Consider the following 25,209-nt stretch of genomic DNA (forward strand, 5'->3'; position numbering starts at 1 on the left):
AAAAAACCAAACCCAAACAAAGCAAAAATGAGCGTAGTGAATAACTGAAGTTGGTATCTATTTAAGACCTGCTTATTTTGGAAAAAGCCCCCAAACATCTAACCTTACCCCACATCATCTGGACCCACATGCGTAGCCACCAAAGGTCTTTTCTTTCCATGCTTGTCCATGACTGGTGTGTCACCTTAAGAAGGATTATAGAAATATTTACAAAAATACATTTTGTGTTGGTTGAGTTATTAAAAGTGTAATTTTCTGTAATGCCATTTCCCCAACCATATCTCATGGGGCTCAGTTCCTGTCAGCAACACAGGCAGCTCCTGTAACTTTGAGTCTGGAGTTGACAGATGGTGGTGAATTACTCTGCAAGGCCAGATTTGAGCTGGCATTGCTTTGAATTCTCTACACTGGTCCCAAACAGTTTTACTTTCTCTGTCCACTACTTCACCATTACTCCCAGCTCACAATATAAAAATCATCAGAAAGTAAAAATAAGATAAAAAATTGTAAAGTTCAATCTCAATTTTACCATAAAATAGGTACTGTAATTCCATACCTTTAAAAATCAAAATCACAGATAGATACTAACATTATTTTGAAAACAAAAATCCTTGGTTGTCAGATTTCATTAATGAGGAATTTAGTCTAAATGAATGGAGGGGAGAAATTAATGAGAAATAAGCCCAGAGATAACTGCTGAAATGGAAAAATTCAGAAGTGGACTTACACCAGACTTTACAAAAAACTATAATGTGATGATTGAGAACTGTATTTTTAAGCCAAGTCTGCTTTTTTGATGATATTCCCTCAAAATTAACAAGAATCCCTCAGCTGATTTATCTTCTTTTTTGCCTCAGCTTTCTCTACTTCTTTTCTTTGGTTCAGATCCTTTCTGAAGTACTCTTAACCCTGCTAGAACTCCAACAACCTTACCCGACTCAATGCTTCAGACAAGCGGGCAGAGCTCTTGTGCCCCGCCCTGGTCTCACAATGTTCTGTGCTGCCAGGTGACAGAAGGATATGGCATTAAAATAAGGGAACATAATCATGTGATAAAATTCTGCTCTGTTGAAGACTCCACCTGGAATGTCAGGACATAATAGTGCACTACACAGAGCTGTTCAATTGGGCTCTCTCCTCTTACCAATCAGAATGACACAGGAGGAGCCTGGTGGTCTCAGGAATTACGAACCATGATTTGCCCAGTCCCTCGTGGACTCAGAATTCTCTTCCTTTCTATTCATATTCACAAATGTGATAAACTTCACATTTTACAAATGTGCTAAAAGAGTCATATAAGCACCTTCTCTAAGATCTTCCTCTGATCCACTCAGTTCCTTTCTTTCCTCCTCAAAATCATAAGCAGGTATGGTCTGATCTTCCTGTGCTGGTTTACCAGCTTTTCCTCCATGCTTTCTTCCTGATGGTGCCATGGTGAGATCTTTCCCTACTGAAACAGTATATTGTATTTGTCACATAACTTCCCCCACAATAAATTGAAAATAAGTATGTTTTCACGCTTACATGGACCTGTTATGGGTATCTCTTTAAAAGTCTGCACCTGCAAGCAGTCAAACTAGTTTAGTTTTGAGGTACTCCACAGCATTACCCATCAGCAATGCTTTTAAGAACATGCTAAAAAAATGCCAGGGCTATTAGGAACATACTTGATTCTGCTGGAAAAAAAATATAAGTTATCCATTGTCTTAAGATATCTGCCAGCTTAGCGTCTATAAGGTTTATTATACATTTTGTCATATCCAGTACTGCATTCCCCAAAAGCTATACTATGCCAATATTCTACTGTCCAAAATAGAGAAACGATAAACCATAGAGAGCAATGTGATTCTACAAGCCATCCCACAGTGTAGAGACAAATATACATATGCTTATGCCATTTTTAAAAGTCTTGGGCAACTTCCAGGTTCTGATTTATCTTTCTTTATAGCTATTACACCTCTGCATTCTGTAATGTAAGTAATGCCATTTCTACATTGGTAAACATTTCACACATACACTACCCTCTTAAAAAAATATTCATTTATTTACTTTAGTAAACCTCTCATTCTGGACACAATTCAACACAGCTAGAAATATCAGTATGTTTTCCACTAGCCAGGGCACAGACAGACCTGAAAATTAAGTTCACACACAGAAATTGAGAACTCCATTAAAGATCTTTTGAATTTCAAGGGCTACAAAGTCCCCCCAACATTAACAACTCTCTCACACACCTCAGGTTTCCTGTTTCTGGGTTTTTTTTAATTTTATTTTTCAATAGTTGTGAAATTTTATTTTTAATCCCAGATTCCATGGATCTGTAAACACGGCCACACTACTCTAAGGAAGGAACAGTGCTTTTTAATACCCAGCTTTTTCTGAGGTTGATGCTTCTCTATGTAGCATGAAGATTTTTAGACTTTGCAAGTGTCTTGAAAAACAGGTGTCTTTATTGACTGGAAAATCAAAAGCCCTTGCATTAGAATTATCCTCAAATGAGAGAAAATTGTCAAGATTTAATCTGCTTTTTGACTACTCTGACTGTTGAGAACGTGATGTAAAGGAGGAGAGTGCCTGTCCCTGTGCTGCCAAAGCACTTCAACTTTGAACTGTAAGCATATATTTGACATACAGACACTTTTCTTTGTACTAAAAATCAGTTTACAAAGTACAACTGCTCAGTCCTCCTCACCCAGGTGTAAAACAATCCTGCCACCTCACAAGCCCACGCAGCCCTCACCCATCCCGTGTAGGTACCTGTTTAGCCAATCTGAGTGTCTTCAATCCACAGCTGTGTATTTTAAGTGATTTTTAGAGAAACTCACCTTCTTTTTTTTTTTTTTTTTTTTTACCCTGCCCAAAAAAGATACGAAACAAGCCCATAGTTGTGTGGATTTCCTGTGTCCTGTGTGGGGCTTTTCACCGTGGGGACCCACCTCAGAGCAGCAAGGGAGACTTGCGCCCTCAGCCGCCTCACCCTGAGGGGACGCACGGGCGGCAGGGGCAGGGCACCTCACACCCTCCTGTTGCAGCAGAGGGAACGCCGCTGGCCCAGGCCCCCAGGGCCCCTGGCAGCCCTCACGCTCCTCCCGCGGCTCCCCGGGCGGGACAGGGCGCGGTGCCGCCTCAGCGCCTCCCGCCGCCGGGAAAGGGCGGGACCGCGGCGCTGCCGCCCTCAGGAGCGGGGCCGGGCCGGGCAGCGCCTGCAGAGCCTCGCGGTGCTCAACAGCTTCATTCCACTTTGAGAACCGATCCAGGCTTCACATTCGTATTAAATTAAAAACCTTCCAGCTGTAATGAAGGAAAAAATACAAACTTTTGACGTAAAGATTCATACAGATTCCTGGCTGAGTTACCAAAATGTGTGAGCTTTGTTTGACTTTGAAGCAGAAACGACACACAAAACTTTCATCACATTTTAGTTAATTTCAAAGCAAGCCAAGTATCTTACAATACATATCCACATACATTTTGTACATCATCCGGTTACAAAAAGTAATGCTTTCTGAATACTGCTAATACAATTAAGTGAAGATACACCACAAAAAATTTCTGCTTGAAAAGATTCAGTACCCTTTCCCACATAAAACCACGCTACTCTGATATCTCAGCAAAATACAGGGCCCAACCCTGTTAAATTGAGAAACACCACAGCTTTGTCTGTCAGTAAAAATATTGTTTTATGAACTGAAACACTGCTCCCCATACTTTTCTACTTTGAAACAATTTGTTACCCATTCATATATAGGCACTTTTGCTTTTTTATTTACAATGCTTATAAAATATTTTACCTTGATCATTTTCATTTATTACAACCGTCTTTGTAATCAAGCCAGGAAATAACACCATTTCTTTGAGTATTCTTTGGACTATAATAACACCAGATAGAAAACATCTTTCAAATAAACCATTAGATGTTGTTACTGTGTCATTTTTTTGTAGCATACCTTTCTTTCAAATCCCAATTATACACTACAAATAGGGAAATGAATTGTCACTGTGCTTTAAAGAATGTCAACATCTATAAATGTATACTAAATTTAAACGACAAGTTACATAATTCTCAATTTTCCCCCAGAGGGCTAAAAAAAGCAGCGACGACAGAAATTTGCAAAATGCTTTGGAATGCAAGATTAAGGACTTCTTAAGCTGATCCCAAACAACTTTTCCTTCCAACATTTTATCTAGTTGGCAACATCCACTGCAAGAAATGCAGTTACATTTGTTTAGGTAACCCTTTTTATAAAAAAGGATAACATGGCCGTGAACTAAGAGTTGTGAAGTAAGCTCTGTTGAAAACTGCCTATGTACAGGTGTCCTGCAATTTGTTGTTGTTGTTATTTTGCATTGCCACAGTTCCAGCAGCTTTTATATCATCAAGAGTACTGCAGAGATTCTAATGTAGGTGCATGATTTTTTTTTTCTTCATATCAGTGTAGTTAAATAGCAAACCAGAAAAGACACTTATGAAAGAGACATTTAAAATGCTTAATCACAGCTTGAGGTAGACTGATCTCCAAAATAAAGCTCTTCTACACTTTGATTCGTTCATGACCAACTTCTTTTTGAATCCTTCTCCTTGGAAAAATCTTTCGTTTAAGTGCAATTAGCTGAGGAGAGAAAAAAAATACAATATGTAGTCCTCTGCTGGGCTAAAGGTCCACAGCTGGTCAGGTTTTCATCCTAGAAACTATCAAATCTGTACCACCCATGGTAAATACTCAATACTGTACTTTTTTTTTTGTCATTGCACAAGAAAGGCATTTTCTACTCCAATTCATCTATTAGATATGCACATTTCCACTAGACATCTCAATAATCAGAATACAAGCAGAAAGTGAAAAATACACCATGCCTTCATTCTGATTATTTTAAAGGTTATTTGTGCATTTAAATTAGCACCGAGCTACATTCTATTTTTAAAAGACCAGCACAAAGCTGGCATCATAAAATGGTATTTATATTCCTAACTGTACCACTAAGCTGGGTATCCCCTTCCAAAACCAAGTTACTAATGGAGTTTTCTAATATATACAAAAGGCTGAAAATCAAGGGAAAGAGTCATGCAAAAGTTACAGGTGAGAAAAAAAAAATAATCAAAAGCCAACCTTTCAAGAATTACACCCTCTTCATCAGACCACGGAAAGTGTTACTTAAGGCCCCAACCTGCAAAGAATTACCCATATGATTTGTTCCATTGACTCCCTCTGAGTTTAGCAGGACTAATCACGTTCAAGAAAGCGATTTTAAGCTTGCAGAAGTGGAAGGTTTTTTTCCCCTTGAGTCAGATTCAAAACCTTTTGAATTCAGTAGGAGTCTTTGCAATTACTTAAGAGAAGAGATTTTGATAAGGCCTTTAAGTAACTTAAGATTCCTTTCTGGACTACGTTTCCTTCCTCTTAACTTACTATACACTTCTACCAGCATGTATGTTAACAGACCAAGAATTTCAAAAACCATTACTGAATTTCAGCATCCAAATTCAGCACACTGGTGATGGACCTTACTGTCACAAGGCATCTGAGAAGGTGCCACTCTCCTTCTCCCCATATGACTCTCTTTTCAAGGAATCTCAACATGGTGACTTAAAAATTAAAGCAACCTAATAATCAGTCATGTAACATCTTTACTACTTTTATGAAGGAAGAATCCTAGCTACTCTTCAAAACCTATTTAAAAAATCCATCCAATGTTACCCTGAAGATTCCACAATCTGTTAAGTGTTATACAGATTTGATAAGAAGACATTAACTTTACCTGTTCAGCAAAAAATGAGATGACTGTAAACACAATAAGTGTTACTAGAACACAGTGGGTCCAGAATTTGAGCTTGTCTCTATATGCCCTCCTGGACAAAGAAAGAAGGAAACAGAAAAACAGCTTCATATTCACAAATGCAAATATTTAAACTTTAAGAGTTTCCCTGGAACATGCAAAGAAAGTTTTTTCAGGTTCTTAAAGGTTGACTAAAAAGAGGACGTAGGCTCTCTCTTCACAAAGAGCCACATAGAGAGGACACGGGGCAACAGCTACAAGTTGGACTGGGAGAGGTTTCATCTTGATATAAGAAAATTTTTTTACAGTCAAAACCATCATTTACTGGAGCAGTCTCCCCAGAAACATGGTAGAGTCTGCACCACTGGAAGTTTCCAAGATATGACTGCTCAGGGTGCTAGATCACAGAATTGTTTAGATTAGAAAAGACCTTGAAGATTGAGTCTAAAACTGTTAAGCTAACACTGCCAAGTCCACACCTAAACTACGTCCCCAAGTGCCACATCTGTTTGTGGCAACTATGGTTTTGCAGTCACAAGTGGGGAAGGAGAGAGTCACACTGTGTATGTCCTTTTTGACCAAACTGCAATTCCCTTATGTGCTACAGTCCTGTAGCCAGGACACTTGAGAGCTGGCAGGAGACAGTCTCATATAGGCACCTTTTTCCATGAAACGTTGGACCAAATGATCTTTGTGAGGTCCCTGCCATCCTGGGCTGTCCTGTGATTCTGAAAATACTTTGATTTCCACCAGCAATTTGGCATGCCTTAACCCATCCTGGTAGAATCATCTTTGGCTACAAACAAGTCCAAATAAAGCACATTTTTGAAGCTACAAAAAGTCTTGATGGAGGGTCTCAAAAAGAGCCAACACTGTGTCTACTCCTCCAGCACAAATTTCTAAAGCTAACTGCTGAAATGGGTTTGCCCCATGCTCCCTCTGCCACTACTACAGCAGGGCTTGTAGCACTACAGTCACCCCTACGATCCTGCTGATTCCTTCTACAGTTCCTCTAATATTTTCTATTTTCTTATTAACAGCTATTTCTCATGATTTGCTGAGGTTTGCTTATATTAGTCTTGTGTAATTTTTGTTACTGTATTTGTCAACGTTTTGCTTGTCTTCTCAAGTCAACTACTCCAATTTCTTAAGTTGTTATTTACAAAACGGCAAGAGATAAACACACACAAAAAATTCACATATTATTAAAAAGTGAGACACACAAAATTAAGAAAATTAATCTTTTCTGATTATTATCCAGATGGTTATTGCTATATGACAGATTTTAAAAAAATCACTTAGTGAGAAATGTAACAATGGTTTGGGGTTTTTTTTACATTTAAAGAAAGCCAGAATTCCTGATTTATTTTTTAAAAACCCAAACAAAGGAACAAACCAACAACTTTTGTTTGCAGTAGGTTAGGACCAATTGATAAAATGTTAATGACTATTTAAGCACTTGAAAAACCTCAATCCTGCAGACCTCAGATTTTAGTCCATTCAAATCTTACCACACTATTTTCACTGTTAACTCTTTCATGACAATACTGGGGGAAAACCAGCTTGTTACCAATATCTTAGGTAATTAAATATTATTGCAGTAAAGTAACTTGAAAAGAACGTGTTGAACATACCATTCTTGGAGTTCATGCATGTGAAGGAAACGATTCCGATATTCTCTTGGCAGTTCAAATTGGGAAGGTATGGGAAACATCGACTCATAGAAATCCCTAAGCACCGCTTTCACTGTTTGTGCATCCTTATGATTGTGATCAATATTGTCATTTAGGCAAACAAATTTTCTAGAAAACAAGATGACATTGTTAGAATATTTCCTTGATAATGTGGCAAAGGTATTGCCAAACCAATCACACAAACATAATCCTTTAGAACAAAAGTGAAACCATATCCTTTTAAAAGCAGATTTTTTTTATTGTTGCATTATTTTAAATTAATTTTATTTTAATTCTAAGAGCACTAGGGTTGAGAGCAAGTCAAAACCTCAGAGGAATCCAGTGACAGGCCACATCTTTAGTTATATAATGCTGCCATCTAATGGGCACTAGAGTGTGCACCATCCCAGAGCCCACTGAACAGAGAATTGCAATCTGCATAAGGATTCTTACAGTTTTGAATTATCATGAGTAAAGTATCTTAAATAACAAAGTGAGCTCCATTGTAGGAGGGAAACATACTAAATTATTAATATTATAGTGTGCATGCTGCATTCTTTAGAGAAAATCAATCAAATCAATCAAATTGAAGATTGTATAAGAGAGGGCAAAGCTTGGTCCCTAGGCTTTGGATTACTGAGAACATTATATAAATTGGACAAGACATACCTCAAATCACAGACCCAAAGCTGGACTTACATAATCAACCAAAATGCAAACAACAACAATTTGAATAGAATTTACATGGAAATCACTGTGACCAAATAAGCATGCTCACAATAATGCCTCTTGCAGAGTGCTATTCCTCACATGAGAAACATGCAACTAGGGTACTGCAAATAATTGTAACTAAAGCAGCAGCTAGTGTGCTAGACTGCTATGTACCCCTGGACACTCTGACCTGGTGCTTGACAACAAAAATTCCCCTTCCCACATTTGGGCATGTGTTATGTGCTTTATTTATATTTTGGGATACAAGAACCCTACATTTTCCCTAGCGGCAGAAATCATATCTGGTGACATATGCCTTGTCACTGCTAACCTTTGTAAATAAGCAGTTCTGGTCAGCTGTATTCTCTGTAGTATGGTGTGTTATTTCAAAGAGCAAAGTTCAGACTTCCTACAGGAATCTGGAAACAAGCAGAACTCTGGAGCTTGTATATCAGCCCACACAGGGAATTACCACTGAATGGCAACATACTGTATCTGGCCTAATCGATAAGCTTGCTCAAGATAATTATGTGCAGAGGATAAACAGTCATTCAAATTGCTACATCTGAGAAGAAAAATATGCCTCTCCAAAAACGAGCAGGCTGTATCTCCTGTATCAAGTAATACTATGCAAAGCAGTTGGTTATGGCAATCATGGCTACACTATAAGCATTTCGGGAGCTCACTCTGGACTGTCTCTGACCTTGTTCCCTGGACTGGCAGCTCATTAGCCCTGGGAATGCAGCTGTACTCCTAGAGTGTATATCTGTGTTTAGTTTCATCAAAAAGAGATGCAGCTTACAGACTGAGAGGTTGTTGCACACAGCAAACCAAAACAAAGTATGGGATTGATGAGGATATTAGCACATTTGTAATGGAAAGACTTTAAATTCATCCAAAAGAAACTAAACATGACATTCCTCTGGACACTCCACAGTTAATGCCTAGATGATTAATGCTCACTTTGCCTTAAGGGTGCAAACCAAACATTTTTGGGAGATAGTAACTGAATGACACTTTTAGTTCATTCCAAGACAGGCACTAAAAACCTGCTTTTAGGGACTGGTCATAATTACTGGTTTGTATGCAAGGAAAACATGGCAAAGAGAAGGAAATGGCATGCCTACATAACTGCGCCAGCTCTCCTTTGTTAACAAGATATGACTACAGTACTGCACTTTGCAGGAATACAGCCTGGGCAATCAACTCAGTCTCACTTCATGAACTTCATGAAGGTAAGAAACTTCTGTTACTCAGGCCTCTGAGCCTCACAAGACTTGAAATCACCCCTACCTTTAAAAAGAACCAACTCATAGCCAGCAGACAAAGAAACAGAGAAGGAAAAGGAAGCAGCAGAATAGGCTAAAGTACTGCCTACTTTTCTTTTAAAATGGATCATTGTGGCAACTGGAATGCAGGAGTTACGTGGCCAGAAGGCACTCTTTGAAAGGAACAGCAATAGATACAAACCACCTTCAGCAGCTGTAAAATGTCTCAAGACTAGCATTTCCCTTTCTGAATAAATAACCTAGCAAAAGTAGTACAGTGTTGAGAGGAAAGTGGATATCTACTCTTTAACTACAAATACAAATTATGCTACAGCTTTACAGGCAGCTGAGATTACCCAACAGCTTTTTGTGACCAAAAGAGGAGGTTTCACTTTCCCTGGCCCAAGGTACCTGGTTCTACTTTCCTCCTTGCTCTACCTTTTGACACTTGTCAGACCTCTTCTTGCAGCCAAACTCATTAAACTGGCAGAAAACTGGTTTTCTGAAGACAGAAGCAAGATTCTTTCCATGTTGTGAAAGAGCATGAAAGCACAATGAATACATAAAACTGATTTCGTAACAAAATAATCCACACCTAACTCCTAGTATAAAATACCTGCACAAAGCAGGTCAAAAAGTTCTTCCTTTAAAGTAAAATTGCCTGCAATATAAACTGTATGCCCTCTAGAACGGCAAAAATGAAAGCTTCAAAAATAGCTTAAGTTTCTAAGTTTTCAAAGATTTTAGATAAATAAAAATGTAACAAATTATTGAGATAGCCCCTGGCATAACAGAAAGAGGAGTCAGCTTCAGTCAAACAGAAAATATCGGAAGTACTTTTGGTTCAAATTGGTCTTACCCTATAATATACAGTTTAGAAACACATGACAATAAATTATCTTTTAAATACAAAAAAAGTTTAAAGAATCAAACCAGAAAATTGAAACCATCTCACAACTTCACACAAATCACAAAACAGGATACCTGGGATTTTTTCGTATGTCATCCAGCTGACCAACTACATGAGAAACATTTGTGCGAATCATTTTGAAGGCGATTTCCTCTTCTCCCATGATTTCAAACCTTGTTGTTAAAATAGTATTTATATATTAATAAAACAGCCTGAAGTCTGGTTCAATAAATATCAATCTTGTATTCAACATTATTCAGCAACATTTCTAATCTGACTGGCCAAACCTTCATTAGAATTTGCCATTTGCTGTTTATCAAGACATTTAAATTTTTCAGCTAATGCTCTTGCACAGAACCACTTTTCTGCAGATTTATTAGTAACCACCTATAAATCATAGATCTGAATTCTAAGAGAAAGCATATAAAATATGTGCATTTGACCCCAGGTTAACAGCCTTAGTAGTGGTAAGTACCACACTTATGTTAGGATAAGTAAGGTGACAAATGTAAGAAAGCACCCTGAAGGCTTCTTCAAATCTCACCTGAAAACCTCCTCCATTTATAAAACTCATGCCACTGTCACTTCTCCATCTTGCAGGAAAGGTACGAGGTGGTTAAGACTAAAATGCTTTTTCTGTTCTTTTCTTTTTTTAAGCTTCAGTAGAAGAAAGAATGCATTTACAGAAAGATTTACAACTTCTAGGACTAGCTCTTCCCTCCTTTATATGCTGCTTGAACTGCACTCACTCTCTAGCCATCCAAACATACTCTGGCTTACTGTTGTACAACACAAATTAGGAAACGGCCCAAGATGACACAAGTAACACAGAAATATTTAGTCTACTAAATAAACTATGAAAAAACCCACATCACTCTGCACAATGAGATGTACATAAATTAAAAACAGTACATTTCTTTAGTTCCTCTGTTAAAGTTGGTTGAGCTAAGATTTGTTAGCACACACATGCAATCTTGGGTTATGTGTGTATTTATCCTTCCTCTTATGGCTTTACAACACTAAGCATCTCTTTTCACAGGACTGCCACAACATACCTGTACTTGTTTTTGTCCTTGTAAGCTTTACGAATCCTGTCGGTCACAGGTTTGCAATTAGTCACTAGGCTTTTGGTTACTGGAGGCTGGAAGAAAACACTGTTTAGATTATAGGTTACTGAAAATTACAGTTTGTTATGAAGGTGTACTTTGTAAGAGAACTTGTATTATAGCTAGGAAGGCCTGCATATACTTTACTCTCCTGGAATCAAAAGCAATAGTTTTCAATTGTTGAGGGAAAAAACAAAACGATACTGGTACATAACATCACAATTTCCTATTCTACAAACAATATATGAATAATACAGATTATCTTCTGGCAAAAACATTGCAACTTCATTCTCAGTACAATATTCAAAAATTCTAACTCACTTGACAGCTGTCTGATATTCCTCTGATAAAGGCCACCAGTAAAACTGGCCAGGCAAACTCTGCACAACAGCTGATACAAATGTTGAAACAATTCCGGCAAACAAAAGCCCTGTTTTCAAGGAGTATTTCCATGGTAGGTAGGTTAATTCCAAGAAATATAGCTGTTGCAGACAATAGATGTAAAACTTAACTCTGTGCTCACCACAAATGCTATTTTGCTGCTATTTGCAATGACTAATGTACTAATGATTAGTACATTAGGCATTACTGCTTAGATTAGTAATATTTTACTAACTCTCCAAAAAGTTTAAAGTAATTTAAATTGTTCCCAGCCACTGAGACTTATTTTTAACCCATCTTAAAATACATTAATGGCAGCCATCCTTTAATTACTACTATTCTTGAAAGTTTTTTACTTCACAAAGTTTTTCAGAATGACTTGAAAGCAAAAAAAAAGAGGAGAAATAACATAAGGCTGAACTGCATGAAAGGTCCTCAGACCGTACAGGACTCTCAAATCCACACTTCCAGTCCTTCAAATTATGCTGACGGAACGGCTTTATATAAAATTTTTCTGTAATTCAGAATTAGGGGGAAATATTTAATTATCTAATTATTACAAATAATTATATATATTTAGTACTTAAAACTTTATAACATAACCTGGTAAGAATATAAGGTAGGATAAATATCTAGAGGGAAGAAAAAAAGGAAAGAAAGTCAGTGTTCATATACATTTATCTACACACATTTTGCAGATCTCTGTACTGTGATTTGCATATGTTGGGGATTCATAGCGTCTTCTACTACACAAAAGTTCATGATCTATACTCATCAAAATTATTTTTGCCTTAATAATGTATTGATTTGAAACTGTAAAAAAATGAGTTGCAAAAAATCATTTTGCAAAGTACTTCCACACATTTTATTCAAATGCATTGGTTGATGCAGGAATTATATAATCATTGCAAAAGCAATTTAGGTATTAGTATCAGATCTAAAGTCCAGCAGGTTTTGATGAGGATTTAACCCCTAAAATAGAAATTTAGAACTTAAATCACTAAAGAACATTTAGTCCTAAGACCTCAATGTTGACAGAATCACAGACTGGGTAAGGTTGGAAGGAATCTTAGGAGCTCAAGTAGTCCAACTTCCCTGCTCATGCAGGGCTACCTGGTAACAGTTGCTCAGGGCTATGTCCACATGTCCCTCAATACCAAGGAGCCTGGAACTGGAAGCACCACTCCAGGTGTGGCCTTACCAGTGCTGAGCAGAAAGGAAGGGTCCATTTTTCTTGATCTGCTGGCAACACTTTGTGTAATGCAACCCAGGATACCATCATCCTTCTATATGGAAAGGGCACACTGCTGGCTCATGTCCCATTTGGTGCCCTCCAGGATCCCCAGGTCCCTTCCTGCCAAGCTGCTTCGCTGCTGGGCAGCCCCCAGCATAACACTGCTGCATGGGCTTTCCTTCCTAGGTGCAGGATTTTGCACTTCTCCTGGGTGAACTTCATGAGATTCCTGTCAGCCCAGCTTTGGGTATCAAAATAATAGGCTGAAGCCTTCAAATTCTAGAGGCGTCCATCTGGTAGTTTGGTGGGTTTTTGGATTTTGGGGTTTTTTTTTAGAATACGTGGGTTATAATTCAGATAAAGACTTATCAGGAGGTTCTAGTCAGAGAGGTACTGGGCTTACTGTCTTTTTGGTTTACAACAGTAAATTTTCTTAACAAGGATGACTTTTTAAATCCCAATTATACTAACATTCTAAATCTCAGCTTTTCTCTGCTTTTAAGGAAAACTAAGGGTTTGTAAGTTAGGAAGCAGCCTGTAAAATTTTCATTTTATAACACTTACTTCGTGTACACACAAGTAGTAATTTTTGTAAATATTTTCCTTCTAGAAATCAAACCAGCTTTTAAAGTAAATACATACTCAGGAAAGAAAATAAGCATCTTTTAAGATTAATGTTTCTTACCAGATTTGGATCATAATACGCTTCCTGAGTTGGAGGAATAACATAGATCTGAGTGATGTTGGCAGGAAGAGCTTTGGAGCAATTTATTAGCATTTGTTCTAGACCTGTCAAATCCTAATAGAAAGAAAGGGGAAGAAAAAACATTTTAAATCCTGTTTTCTCACTGACATAGTTCTAAAAACCCAGGGTGCACAATCATGTTTAGTGTTACCTACATAACAAATTTCCATGCTACTGTCCACAAAAGAAGACTTAATATTCAGCAGACCCCATTTCAGTAACTAAGTCAGTGGGACTCCCTATACACATGAAGTAAAGGGAATGCTCAGTACAGAGGTGAATTGAGACCAGATAAATTATGACTTAATGACATTTTCATTTAAAATTAAAAACACACCTTTACTAATGCCAGGACAGTACAGAGTTCCCAAATCAACACTGGCATATTAAACTTCAAATTAAGCAAAAAAACCCAAAAGAGTGAACTGCAAGGACAGGAAGATTTTCTGATTAAGGTACAGGCCAGGAACACACTAAAGTAGGGCTGTGCTCTGACTACACCAACGATTTTGTGCCCTGTGTCACGAACAAATTGTTTCATTGGTTTGTGCCATTTCCGCTCTTGTACAGCAAAACCAGTACACTTTGTTCTCTACTGTATGTTTAAGACTACAAGTCCTACAAAGACCATATCTCTGTTTATCAGCTTCCTAGAAGAACAGAAGCATGAGTCTTTGTATATGGTCATCCTATTTATTAGTATGACTTCCTTGCTATCCTTTTTCTCAATTCTTTCTTTAGGCCACAAGTTCCTCAGGGCAAGAACTGTCTTTTACTACATGCAGAAAATACAGTAAGCACAGCAGGATCCAACTCTTGACAGTGACCATTTTTTTTTGACCAACTCACACTGCTTATTTGAACTCAGACACCAGTGAGCCATTTTTCTGATGCTGCTAGAACTCCATTTAATTGCGGACTCCACAGAACAAACAATGATAAGTAGAACACAATGCTGTATTCTTCAGGTAATATTTAAAAATTGCCAAATGTTACTGACGCTACAAGCAAGGATAAAAATTTGACTCATTTTATTTTAACCATCTTGGACTTTAAAACTGAAGTTGTTCTGAAAGTTTGAAAGAGTACCTGCAAACTTAATGGTAGCTCGTGGATCCTCGTGGCCAACGTGCGAATCTCTCGGTCAGACAAGATGCCTGACTGGTCTGTATCAACCTCATCAAAAATCTGAGAAATGTTCAGTGGCTGAACTGCACTCATAAGATAGTAGAAATATGAAAAAGCGAACTGCATATCTTCAGAGTGACGCACTTTGTGAAATGATGTCTTGTCAAACTCCTCAGGAAACCTAGATAAGAATGAAAACAAAGTCAGCACTCTAATTTCTTGAAGAAAACATTCCTTACCTAAAAATAAATTCTTATCTAAAATTTTGAAAGGGCCTCAAAAGTCTCATTGTATCACAACTACCATGTTGTAATAAATTTCTTATTTGCTTTTCCAAAACATAATTTTAATGAGTAGCCATTAACACACTGGAAATGGCTACAGCAAAGCAACGGAAAGGTAGAATTTCCCACAGATTAACCTTATTCCAAACAAAAACACTCACATATCCTGGAGCTCTTGCATAACAGTACGGTCAATCATGTGAGGCATATGAGCGGGGACTTTACGAGATGTAAATCCAAACTTGCTGTTTAAAAGCTTATTTACATATCGAAGGGAATCGGCAAATGTATCTTTCAGCTGCCTTCCAAAATGTTTACCTTCAGTAAAATATGACATTTGTTTGAGTAATGACTCTTCTTCCTAAAGAGCAGGACAGGCATAAATCAAGTTTATATTACTGAAAAAGTCAGAAAACACTAGACACACAGGTAAAATGACATTTTAGCCAGATGCCAACTCTTTCCATATCTGAAAATGGGAAGAGAATTTTTAAATATTTTTCTTCCTATTCCTTAGTTCTTTCTTAGGAAAAAAAAAAAAAAAAAAGATAAAAGGTAAGATTTTCCTTAAAGCTTTCATGCTTTGAGGAAAACTACTCTATAAAAGACTTCCTTAACACTTGTGCTCTGACACCTCCAACACACTAATGTCTTTATTTGTCATCAGATTTATTTGTAATATTGCCCCTTTTTTGCAGGTTATTCATCCATATTTGATAAACTGAAATCCTATGAAAATAAAGATTCCTTCTGCAAAATTCCATCTCAGATGAACAGAGAGGGATAGTCTTAAAAACATAGTATGAGGAAAGTATAGGTATAGTACAGGGCATAGGTATAGTATAGGTATAGGTACAGTTTAGTATAGTATAGAGCAAAACAGCTGCTACCAACTGAAGCACAGTCTCTTCTCTTCTAGAGGTTTTTAAAACTGCCAAAATGCTTTGGCTGGAAGCAGAGGAAATTTCCTAGACATTTTCTTGATACAGTCTAGATAAGCAGTTTCTTTGCAGACTTTCAGTGTAACTTTTAGAATTTAAGTATTTATCATTATACCTATTTTCTGCATTCTTTAAACACAAACTGAATCCATACTTGCATAAATGCAACAAAAACAAAATTTAAGCTTTCTGTTATAGTGCTATATATGTCTGAACAATAGCATTGTGACAACATACAACAAATAAAAAATGAATTTGACCAAGAAAAGGTAGTATAAAGGGAACAGAAACAGTTATTTGGCTTTTACCACCTAGCTAAGAGAAGCCCAGATCATAAACAAGTCAGACTTTATGTGAAAAGCAGCTTTCAAAAAAAGTCTCAGCACTTGCCTCAAAAGCAAAGCACATTCCAAATGTATAGATCATATTAACAGTATTCCAATAAATGCAGAAAGATGCAACTATTCCAGTAAGGAATGACATTACGATACTCACATCAAGAAGGTCCTGGAAATACTTCTTTTTCTCCCACGGCAAAAAGCCTTGGTAACTGCCAGCATAAGACTGTAGTTTTCTTCCCACTAGCCCCTCCTTTACATCTGCATCCACCTGCTCATGCCCTTTTCCTCCTTCCATTCCCTGTGCGCCTTCTCCAGTATCAAAATTCCCAGTATGTTTTGATTTCTGTGTTTCCCTTAATATGAGTGCATTCAATACTTTTTCTCGAGTTTCATTTTTTTTCCCCATGCTCTGGGAGGGAAGTGTGGCTTTAGGCTGCACTTTATAAATATGTTTATTTGTGCTCATTGTCACAACGGTCCCCTTTGTTCCCATAAGCCTCGAAGGAACTTCTTCATTTGCTTTTACTGTTTTTATTTTGCCATCATTTACATCTTTATAAGGCTTCTCCCAGCTGCTATGGTTCTTCTGATGTTCTGAATGATTATGCATGTCCTTCTTTTCCAGGCCTACAATACTCTTTACTGTGGTTAAAAACTGGAAAGGTCTCAGGAGAGCAGCCTTGGATAGGTTATATCCTTTCTGAGTTATATCACCATTTAGTAGTTTTAAGTCCAGTTTCTGCAGTGCTAGTTGGACATCTTCAGGAAGAAGAGACACATTCACTGATGGGATTATCACCTCTTCAGGTACACTCTCTTTTGTGCCATTTCGATGTCTCCTGACTCTTGGAAAGCGTTTTTCTTCTGGAATATCCTCAAATAGCATTTCAGCTTCTGGTACCGAAGTAACACTTTTAAAATCAGAGTTAGGTTTTTGCACAGAAGTTGTGTTCAGTTTTGGTTCCTCTCTAGTATCAACTTCAACAGCTATTTGCATTTTAAACTCTTCATCATTTTTATTTAGGAATGTAAGGTTAAAATAGATCACAGTTGTGTTCATGCCACTGTGCATGATGAGGTGGATAGTTTTCCATTTGTTAGCAACTGAAGCATGTCGGATAATTGGATTATCACTGTATGAACCCTCAATTCCTTTCTTGGCTATTTCACCGAAGCTGAAGTAGGGCAGACATTCACCTTTGGGAATAACATAGTAGGTCTGATTAAGGTGAAGCATCACCCTGTACATCTCTTCAAAGTGATCTGGAAAAAAAAAAAAGCCAAACAAGAAACAAAACAAACTTTTGTCAATTTTCAGCATGACATTTATATTTCACTCTTTTTTTAATAGTAATATGCCCAGCTACAGTCACTGTATTAGCAGGGACACAGCTTTGTGAAAGAACACTTACTCTAGTTTCCAGCTTCTGGCTCACTTATCTTCAATAATGGATGACTAGAACACACTCAGATATATAAAGCTACCAGACACTCCCATGTTAATTCTAAAAGCCAGTATAATTTATCACTCTTTCAGTCTCTACCTGAAGAACCTACATACCTCATTATCACGTCACTTAAAATTATGAATCAGTCATAAGTAGCTTGCCCATATTACACTTTTGCCACATTTTAGGAGAGTAATGTAACAACAGCTGGATTTCACTGCTACAATGCTGCATCTTGATTTGAAATTTTCAAAATCAGATAGGCTGAAAGGAACTTCTACCTCCCACAGCAGAACACAGATTATCTGTCATCTCCCATATGAGCAAAACCTCACTGCCAGCAACAGAATCACCAGTAACACATTTGTCCCAGCTGAAACGCAGAGGAGCCTCTGCTCTTCCAAACAGGACAAGTTCTTCTCCTGCATATACCAGACAGCACTTTCAATCACTTCATTCTCTCCTGCTAATCTTTCATATCCAAATGAACTTCACACAAGTTCACTTGTGACTGAAAGTAGCCTTTGGCAAGAGCCCAGAGCCAGATTTGAACTCACACTGTCAGCATCAGAGAGGTTCTTTAAACTTTTAACTGCTACAGGCATCATCAATTCAACTGTCCTTAGTCAGGTAAAGATGCTTTGCACAACTGAAATGGGATTTCCCCACTTAGAATGTCGGCTTCTTGGGGCAAGGAGTTTGATGCTTGCTGCTCCATAAGGTATCAAGCTCCTACCCATGCTTGATCACTAATAGCTTTAGTAAATAAAGCAGCAAATAATATTGATCCAGGCGTGGATTAGTGAGTACACTAAACACCTGACTTTCTCCAGCTGCTAGAAGCTCTTTCCCACAGAACAGTACTGGACACTTTAGCCCAATTTGAGAGTAATGAGGAACCAAAAAAGGTCAGGCAATTCAAGAGAATCCCCACAGAAAGTTTATCAGCAATGCTTTTTACATACCCTGGCCACAGTCACCAGCATCAAATCCACATGAGAGGACATTGCAGGCCTGATCACAGAATTTGTCTGCTAGCCAGGAATTAGCACAGCCTTGGTTACAGTATGAAACACCACTTATTCCTGCTCCAAATTGCCACGGTGGGCCATTCCCAATGCCTCCAACGGCACCTCCACCAGCAACATAGCGATTACCCCCACTGTTACCTAGAGAAAAAAGAAAAAACAAGCCCACCAGAAATAAGAATTTCAAATAACCAAAGAAAGGCACATTTAAGCCACAATGTTAAAGCTAGACTGAAGACTCAACAATCATCAGTGAAATTAAAAAGGGGCAAATCCTAACTAGACCTCTGTGAGTTTATGTAAACTATAGATTTTACACCCAGTGTAGAAGTTTAGGAATCAAATGAAAAGGGTATCCAAAGTGCCAACATATTTTGTCTTAAGTTCAAAAAGGAAGGCAGAAAACAGATTTACTATTCCTTGTGCTTGCAGTCTTGACTTTACAGCCTCCTAGAAAGGTATCACTTCCTCAATCCAGAAGTACCACTTCATTTTATTACACTGCAGTCCTGAAAACTTTATCTAAAAACTAATAGTGCAGCTTCACAGTCAACTATTGTTTGGATTCTGAATCCAAATAATATATAATACTGTATATTATTATTAACATATAATAATTTAAATTTCAAAACCCCTCCTTTCAGGTAGTCAAATTTGATACCTAAAGAAAGATTATCCTATGCCCTACTATTTTCTATGTCATTTTTCATAGAAATTTTTAAGTCAACTTGTTTGTTTATTACTAAGGGAGGCAAATTCTGTAGCTCCATGAAAAAGACAAATTATATAATCATTCTTGTAAGGAAAAACAAACAGTTCACTTTTTCTAAATTCAACATTGCAGTCTTACCAATGCAATCACCTCCATCCCAATCACATGCTGAGTTATTACAGGCTTTATCACAGTAACCATCTTTAATCCATGAGCCAGGACATCCCTCGGCACAGTTTGGCACAGGCCAAGTCAAGTAAACCTGGAACAACATTACAGCCTGAGACAAGGACTGGCAAATAGAAGTCAACTGAGCTTGTTTCTTCGAATTTGGAGACTTACAATAATTTCTCCCTGTGTACAGTGCCTTAAGATTCCACAGAGCTTTACAAACAGCATTTAAACCCTGTTGCCTGTGAAGTAAATGTTATCCCTTTCAAACAGAAGGAAGAACTGAAGAATTCCCAAAGCCATACAGCAAAGCAGCAACAGCCAGAAATGGAAAGTAGGACTTCCCAAATCTACTTCTGCAAACCATATTCCAATGACGACTAGCATCTTCTTTTTCAGATAGGAAGGGTGAACTTAAACTGTGAAATAGCTCTGCAGTTCACTCATTCTCCTGACTCAAAATGTTTCTTCATTACTAACCAGTCATGAGATAAGCAGCATATGTTGAACATAATCCCTGAAGCATCTGATCCTCTGTGACTTAAATAATCCTAAGAATTGGCAGGATTAAAAAAAAAAAAAAAAAAAAAAAAAGTGTGTGTGTATTTTCAGCTGAGGAGGCATTAAAAACCCCACCCATTTTCTTTCAGACCTTATTGTTTCAAGATTTTAGCAGCACATTTCCTACAGTAACACTTGCTGATCAGGTTATCACAAACAACACTGCACCTAAACTGACTTCATCATCATAACTGGGATGAATAACTAAAGAACAATACAAATGCTGTAACAATATAATTTTGCAGTTATATGCCTGTATCTTTAGAGATTTAAAACAACTAAAAAGCCTCCTAACATCCCCAAGTACTGAAGCAGTTATTTTAATTGTAGCTTAAACTAATTTTGTCCAACCCTTCTGTATTTGTGTGCAAGTGTGCACATCTGCCTGTATAAAATGTTTAATTCAACGGTCTCTGGTGCCTTGTGTACTCACTGCTTTAATAGAAATAACATATATAAATCTTCAATTTTTTTCTCCATGTGACTCTTATAGATCAAGCTAATGGATGAAAACCCTGCTGGCAACCAGTGTCGATGCATAACTATTGCTAATATTTCCTCAGCTTGCTTTCCTTGCTTAACCCCAGTTGTTGATAATGGCTTTGTTGAAAGACTAAATTACTTTACATTCATAACATGGAACAATATCTATTATTTTAGCAAATAATTATATATATTATATAATTATATATAGATTGGGCAAAGATATGGGTGTCTGCAACAGAGGCAATTAATGGTAAACTTAAATATTAGACCAGTTTAAATGTCATCTGAACTCAGTGTTCCCACAGAAAAGTTGATTTTTGTTTGAGCACTTCCCACAAAACAGAAAGAATTTACAAGAAAGAAAGTCTGGTAGCTGCCACACATCAGTCTTACCAGTGTTCCAACAGAGAGTAGGAGAATTAAAGAATAACACTGAAGCTAAAATGAATCCTGACAGAGGAGCCATTATAACCCCTCAAACCTAGGAGTGAATGTGAGAAAGAGTAATCCTAAAAACATCAACACAGCACACCTACAAATACAGAGAAGAGCCTTCAATACCCTGAACCTTTGCTAACAGTTCTCTACTTAAGAACAGTGAACCTTTAGAGATAAAAGCGGGAGTGAGTGCTCTCCCTTTCCAAGTAGCATTCCTTTGATTTTTATCATATTAGAGCAGAAAAGTTCTACTTCTGCTAAAATATCTTTTCATAATGGCTTACCTTTTGACCTTTCGAGTGACTGTAAAAATCATCAGGCCAAACATCCTTCCCAAACATAACATCATCATTGAGATAAATAAACTTCTGAGAAAGGCCACTGATACGATGAATATGACTTTCAATAGCTGGTGAACTGAAGGTAGGCAAGTGACTCGCATTCTGAAATATTTCCTAAAACAAGAAAAACCCCGACAACCAAAAACAGTTTCAGAAGGCAGAAAACCAATAAATAAAAAACCCCACAAAAAACAAAACCATATAAGGTCAGGCACACCAGATATTCGATACGTATTTACTAAAAAAACCAAAACATATCAAGAACAAGGATAGATACAAAAGAAAAATGTAAAGATATTTAAGCAAAAAAAAAAAAAAAAAACCAAACCAACCCAAACAACTTCAATATCTCATTTTTCCCACACAAACCTGTTTTCAATTCTGCTGCTTAACTAAGAAACTACACCTGGTTGATCACAAAGACGCAAACTTTCACATACTCCTCTTTCACCGAGTACTGGACCAGGCTCAGTGTACACTTATAATTCTCATGAATTGCAGGCTGCACAAAATTTCCAGCAAACTGAACCTCTTACAGCATTCAAAAAGTCAGGATTGTTGCATCCCTTTCAAGTAACTTCACCAGCAGACAGCAGAAGTAGTTGAGTAAGTATCTCTTTAGCACTTCAGTTGTGCAGAGTTCCTATGGCATGTCCAAAGACCAAAATTACTTCTGAATTTGTAATAAGCTACTAGAGAATTTTGGTTTCACGTATTCAGGAAGCTTGAAGGATTCCCTTTCTCTTTTTAAGTAACACTTTCAGAATGCATAGCTACTTTATTTTGTAGCCATTTTCTTTGCTCCAGTAATTGTAATCCACCCTGTCTCAGCACAAGCTTATTAAGTTATTACTAGTTCTGAGAGACTGTTTATAGATTCAGATTACAAATTCCTCTCCCCAGGTTTTTATAAATAGACTCTATAAGGAAATTAGACATGGGTATATGTTAGCTGAAGCTTCAATATTTGGAAAAGTGAAATAAATACAGGCTTGATATATATTCAGTGATCTATTTAGCCAAAATACAAGGACATACACAATAAAACCCTGGGTGAGACAGAGAAGAAGTTGTCATTTCTCCCAAATAAATGCAGCCTTTGGCTGCAAGAGGATAACTGCATTTCAAATCAAACAGGGTATCTTTGCTGGCCCTTTCATAGTGGTAGTTTTGTTGAATTTTACCTGATGTGTGACTATAGTTATCCGAGGATTATCCAGGTTAAGCCAGGAAGGAATCTGCCCGTTGGTGACGATGAAAATGTGCCGTACCCAAGGGGCGTGTCTCTCTATTGATCGCAGTGAGTACCGCAGCTCTTCGTTGTCCTCAAAGCGGCTGGCAGAAACATCTTCATCCTGCTTAGACTACAGAAAGGAAAAACCCCTTTCTTAGATTTAAATAGAACACTAAATTTCTGACCCAGCTAGGTAAGGACAGTGTGCTTTGGCATATGAGTGCTTAAGCACTTCAGGACTTAGACATTCAAAATAAAAAGTACATTGATAATAAGAATCATATTCTTCCAAATTACCAAGGTGAACAATACAATGTTCTGATGTCACTGGCTGATCACCTGGTATCATTAGGATGTCTACTGACCATGCTGAAAGAAGTTCTTGAAGAATGAAGCAGAAAAAACACCCCCCTCCTTCATTTCAAACCAGCAACATCACCTTTCAGAAATCCAGTTTCAAGAGGCTAGGGCCTTTCAAGTACATTGCATCATGAGCTGTATATAAATGTCACCTAATATAGACATACTGGAAGTGTCATGATGTAGTTGCTCTTCAATTATCCCCTGCTCTATTATTTTAAAGAATTTAAGCAGGAGAAAATGAACAAAACTTAGCCTAATACTCACTATCAAATAGCTCTGTTTCCATATATATTTATTAGATAGAAAATGTTTCAGTTAGAAACTCATCAGTCAAGTAACAAAATTAGGTTATAGGACACCGAAACGTATGTTTCTTTTCACATTTATGAGAACTTGGTGACCTGTCCTAAAACCAGCAAGTAAGGCTGCCTAAAAGGAACTTTTCTACAGCCCAAACAAAACAGAAGACTAAAGAAAATAGATGAATGTTTAATAATTACCATTTTCACTGCAGATCCTACACACTGTACATAAGTTTTCTAATATGTACAGAAATACAGCTTTCACATTCACAAAAGAGTAACAACAGAAAACATTTTAGCAAGACCAGCAGCCATTGGCTAGGTGCCCATTCACAAAATAAAGCATAATTTCAACATGGGGAAATATAAACTTTAAGTTCAGGGTTGGTATTAACTAGGAAGAATTCCCCAAAAGTCCAGGTCACAGGATACGAAGACAGACTGCAAGCTTTTCAGGAGTGGGTACATTAACCATGCCACTTGAGATTTATTGCAAAATTAAATTCCAGCACAAGGAAAAACCCCAGGATTTTAGAATATCTTATCTTGAAAGAGACACCTTGCTATTTAATTTCCTGTTCTTAAACCAAACATCCTTCATTGTATCAAAAGCATTTAAAGTAAACCTCCTTTCTTTACAGACATCTGTATTTCAGGGCTTCAACATTTTTGAAAGAGAAGCAATTAGCACTTGCTCAGCATAAATGATGCTGCAAAGCAAAAAAATGCCTAAGAAATATATTGGGAACGAGATAATCATGTTTGTTAAAAGAACCCTCTATCTCCCCACACAAGAAGCCTGCTTATCTGCCAGTGAGGATCAGTTAAGCCTTTCAGGACTTGACTGCACACAGCTTTATCAGAACATGTGCAGAGGACAATATTTTTCACTTAGTAGAGAACATGAAAATTTAAATTAAATATCACACTGTTTGATCCTTCTTTCCCATTGATTTGAGAACTGGGCAGTGTTCTTGTGATGTTTTCTTACAAGCTAATAAATATTTGATTCTTAATTAGTTCCAAGCTTCGAAAAAATCCCATGTTCCTTATCACTGACCCTCATCATTGACTAGTTAGCCTCTACTTGCAGTTTTTAAATGCTGTAACATTTACCTGCTGTAAGAGAATTCACCCACCTGACTGACAGAGCTGAGGTCCCACAGTAAATAAGCAGGATTAAGCATCAATTCTTTCCCATCTATAGTCATGTTCTTCTTTGCTTGCTTGCTCAGTTCTTGGAAACCCTTGGGGTTATTCAGTTGCAAGAGAGCCACGCTGGCTTCTGAATAGAGCTGCAACTACACAAGCAGAGAAAACAACTCCAGCAGCACTCTTCCTTCTCCATCTTTTTCTTGCATTATTTTTCCTAGAGTTACTAATAAGAATGACTGGGAAGCACTGTTTTTAAAGAGCTACAATTTTGTAAAAACACAAAAAGAAGTAGTAAAATGGGAACTGAAAAACATTTCAAGATACAGAACATCATGCTTAATTTTCACTTTGCAAAGTCAGTGTCTCTCTACACAATGATCCAGCAACAGTAAACCTATTCATGTTTTAAATACTCCGGGAGTAAATGAATAGTAAGTCCCCATCCATTCTCTGTCACTCAAATAACAGAACTC

At 37.4% G+C, this 25,209-nt stretch overlaps 2 protein-coding genes across 7 annotated transcripts in view; both read right to left on the reverse strand.

Annotated features, from left to right (window-relative positions):
• The window catches only part of SYCP3 (synaptonemal complex protein 3), a 9,644-nt gene extending 6,338 nt beyond the window's left edge, over nt 1-3,306 (reverse strand). For all 3 annotated transcript variants that reach the window (XM_032105511.1, XM_032105510.1, XM_032105509.1), the window contains exons 1-3: nt 2,937-3,306; nt 1,304-1,450; nt 109-184 (exon numbers count right to left, since the gene is read on the reverse strand). In XM_032105511.1, the coding sequence (XP_031961402.1) occupies nt 109-184; nt 1,304-1,433 (206 nt within the window). In that variant the 5' untranslated portion in view covers nt 1,434-1,450; nt 2,937-3,306. The remainder of the gene's footprint in view (nt 1-108; nt 185-1,303; nt 1,451-2,936) is intronic.
• A 96-nt stretch (nt 3,307-3,402) lies between these two features.
• Nucleotides 3,403-25,209, reverse strand: part of GNPTAB (N-acetylglucosamine-1-phosphate transferase subunits alpha and beta) — a 41,059-nt gene continuing 19,252 nt past the window's right edge. Inside the window, exons 8-22 of one of the 4 annotated variants that reach the window (XM_032105505.1) lie at nt 24,721-24,882; nt 22,867-23,046; nt 21,626-21,796; nt 19,824-19,947; nt 18,911-19,114; nt 16,652-17,760; nt 15,377-15,576; nt 14,893-15,112; nt 13,744-13,857; nt 11,393-11,478; nt 10,412-10,510; nt 7,410-7,577; nt 5,758-5,848; nt 5,109-5,166; nt 3,403-4,610 (exon numbers count right to left, since the gene is read on the reverse strand). In XM_032105505.1, the coding sequence (XP_031961396.1) occupies nt 5,119-5,166; nt 5,758-5,848; nt 7,410-7,577; nt 10,412-10,510; nt 11,393-11,478; nt 13,744-13,857; nt 14,893-15,112; nt 15,377-15,576; nt 16,652-17,760; nt 18,911-19,114; nt 19,824-19,947; nt 21,626-21,796; nt 22,867-23,046; nt 24,721-24,882 (2,976 nt within the window). In that variant the 3' untranslated portion in view covers nt 3,403-4,610; nt 5,109-5,118. Of the gene's footprint in view, nt 4,611-5,108; nt 5,167-5,757; nt 5,849-7,409; nt 7,578-10,411; nt 10,511-11,387; nt 11,492-13,743; nt 13,858-14,892; nt 15,113-15,376; nt 15,577-16,651; nt 17,761-18,910; nt 19,115-19,823; nt 19,948-21,625; nt 21,797-22,866; nt 23,047-24,720; nt 24,883-25,209 lie in introns of those variants that run through there. The other 3 variants (XR_004239561.1, XM_032105504.1, XM_032105506.1) reach the window with 3 other exon arrangements.

This window comes from Corvus moneduloides, chromosome 4 (genome assembly GCF_009650955.1).
Source record: "Corvus moneduloides isolate bCorMon1 chromosome 4, bCorMon1.pri, whole genome shotgun sequence".
NCBI classification, from domain to species: domain Eukaryota; kingdom Metazoa; phylum Chordata; class Aves; order Passeriformes; family Corvidae; genus Corvus; species Corvus moneduloides.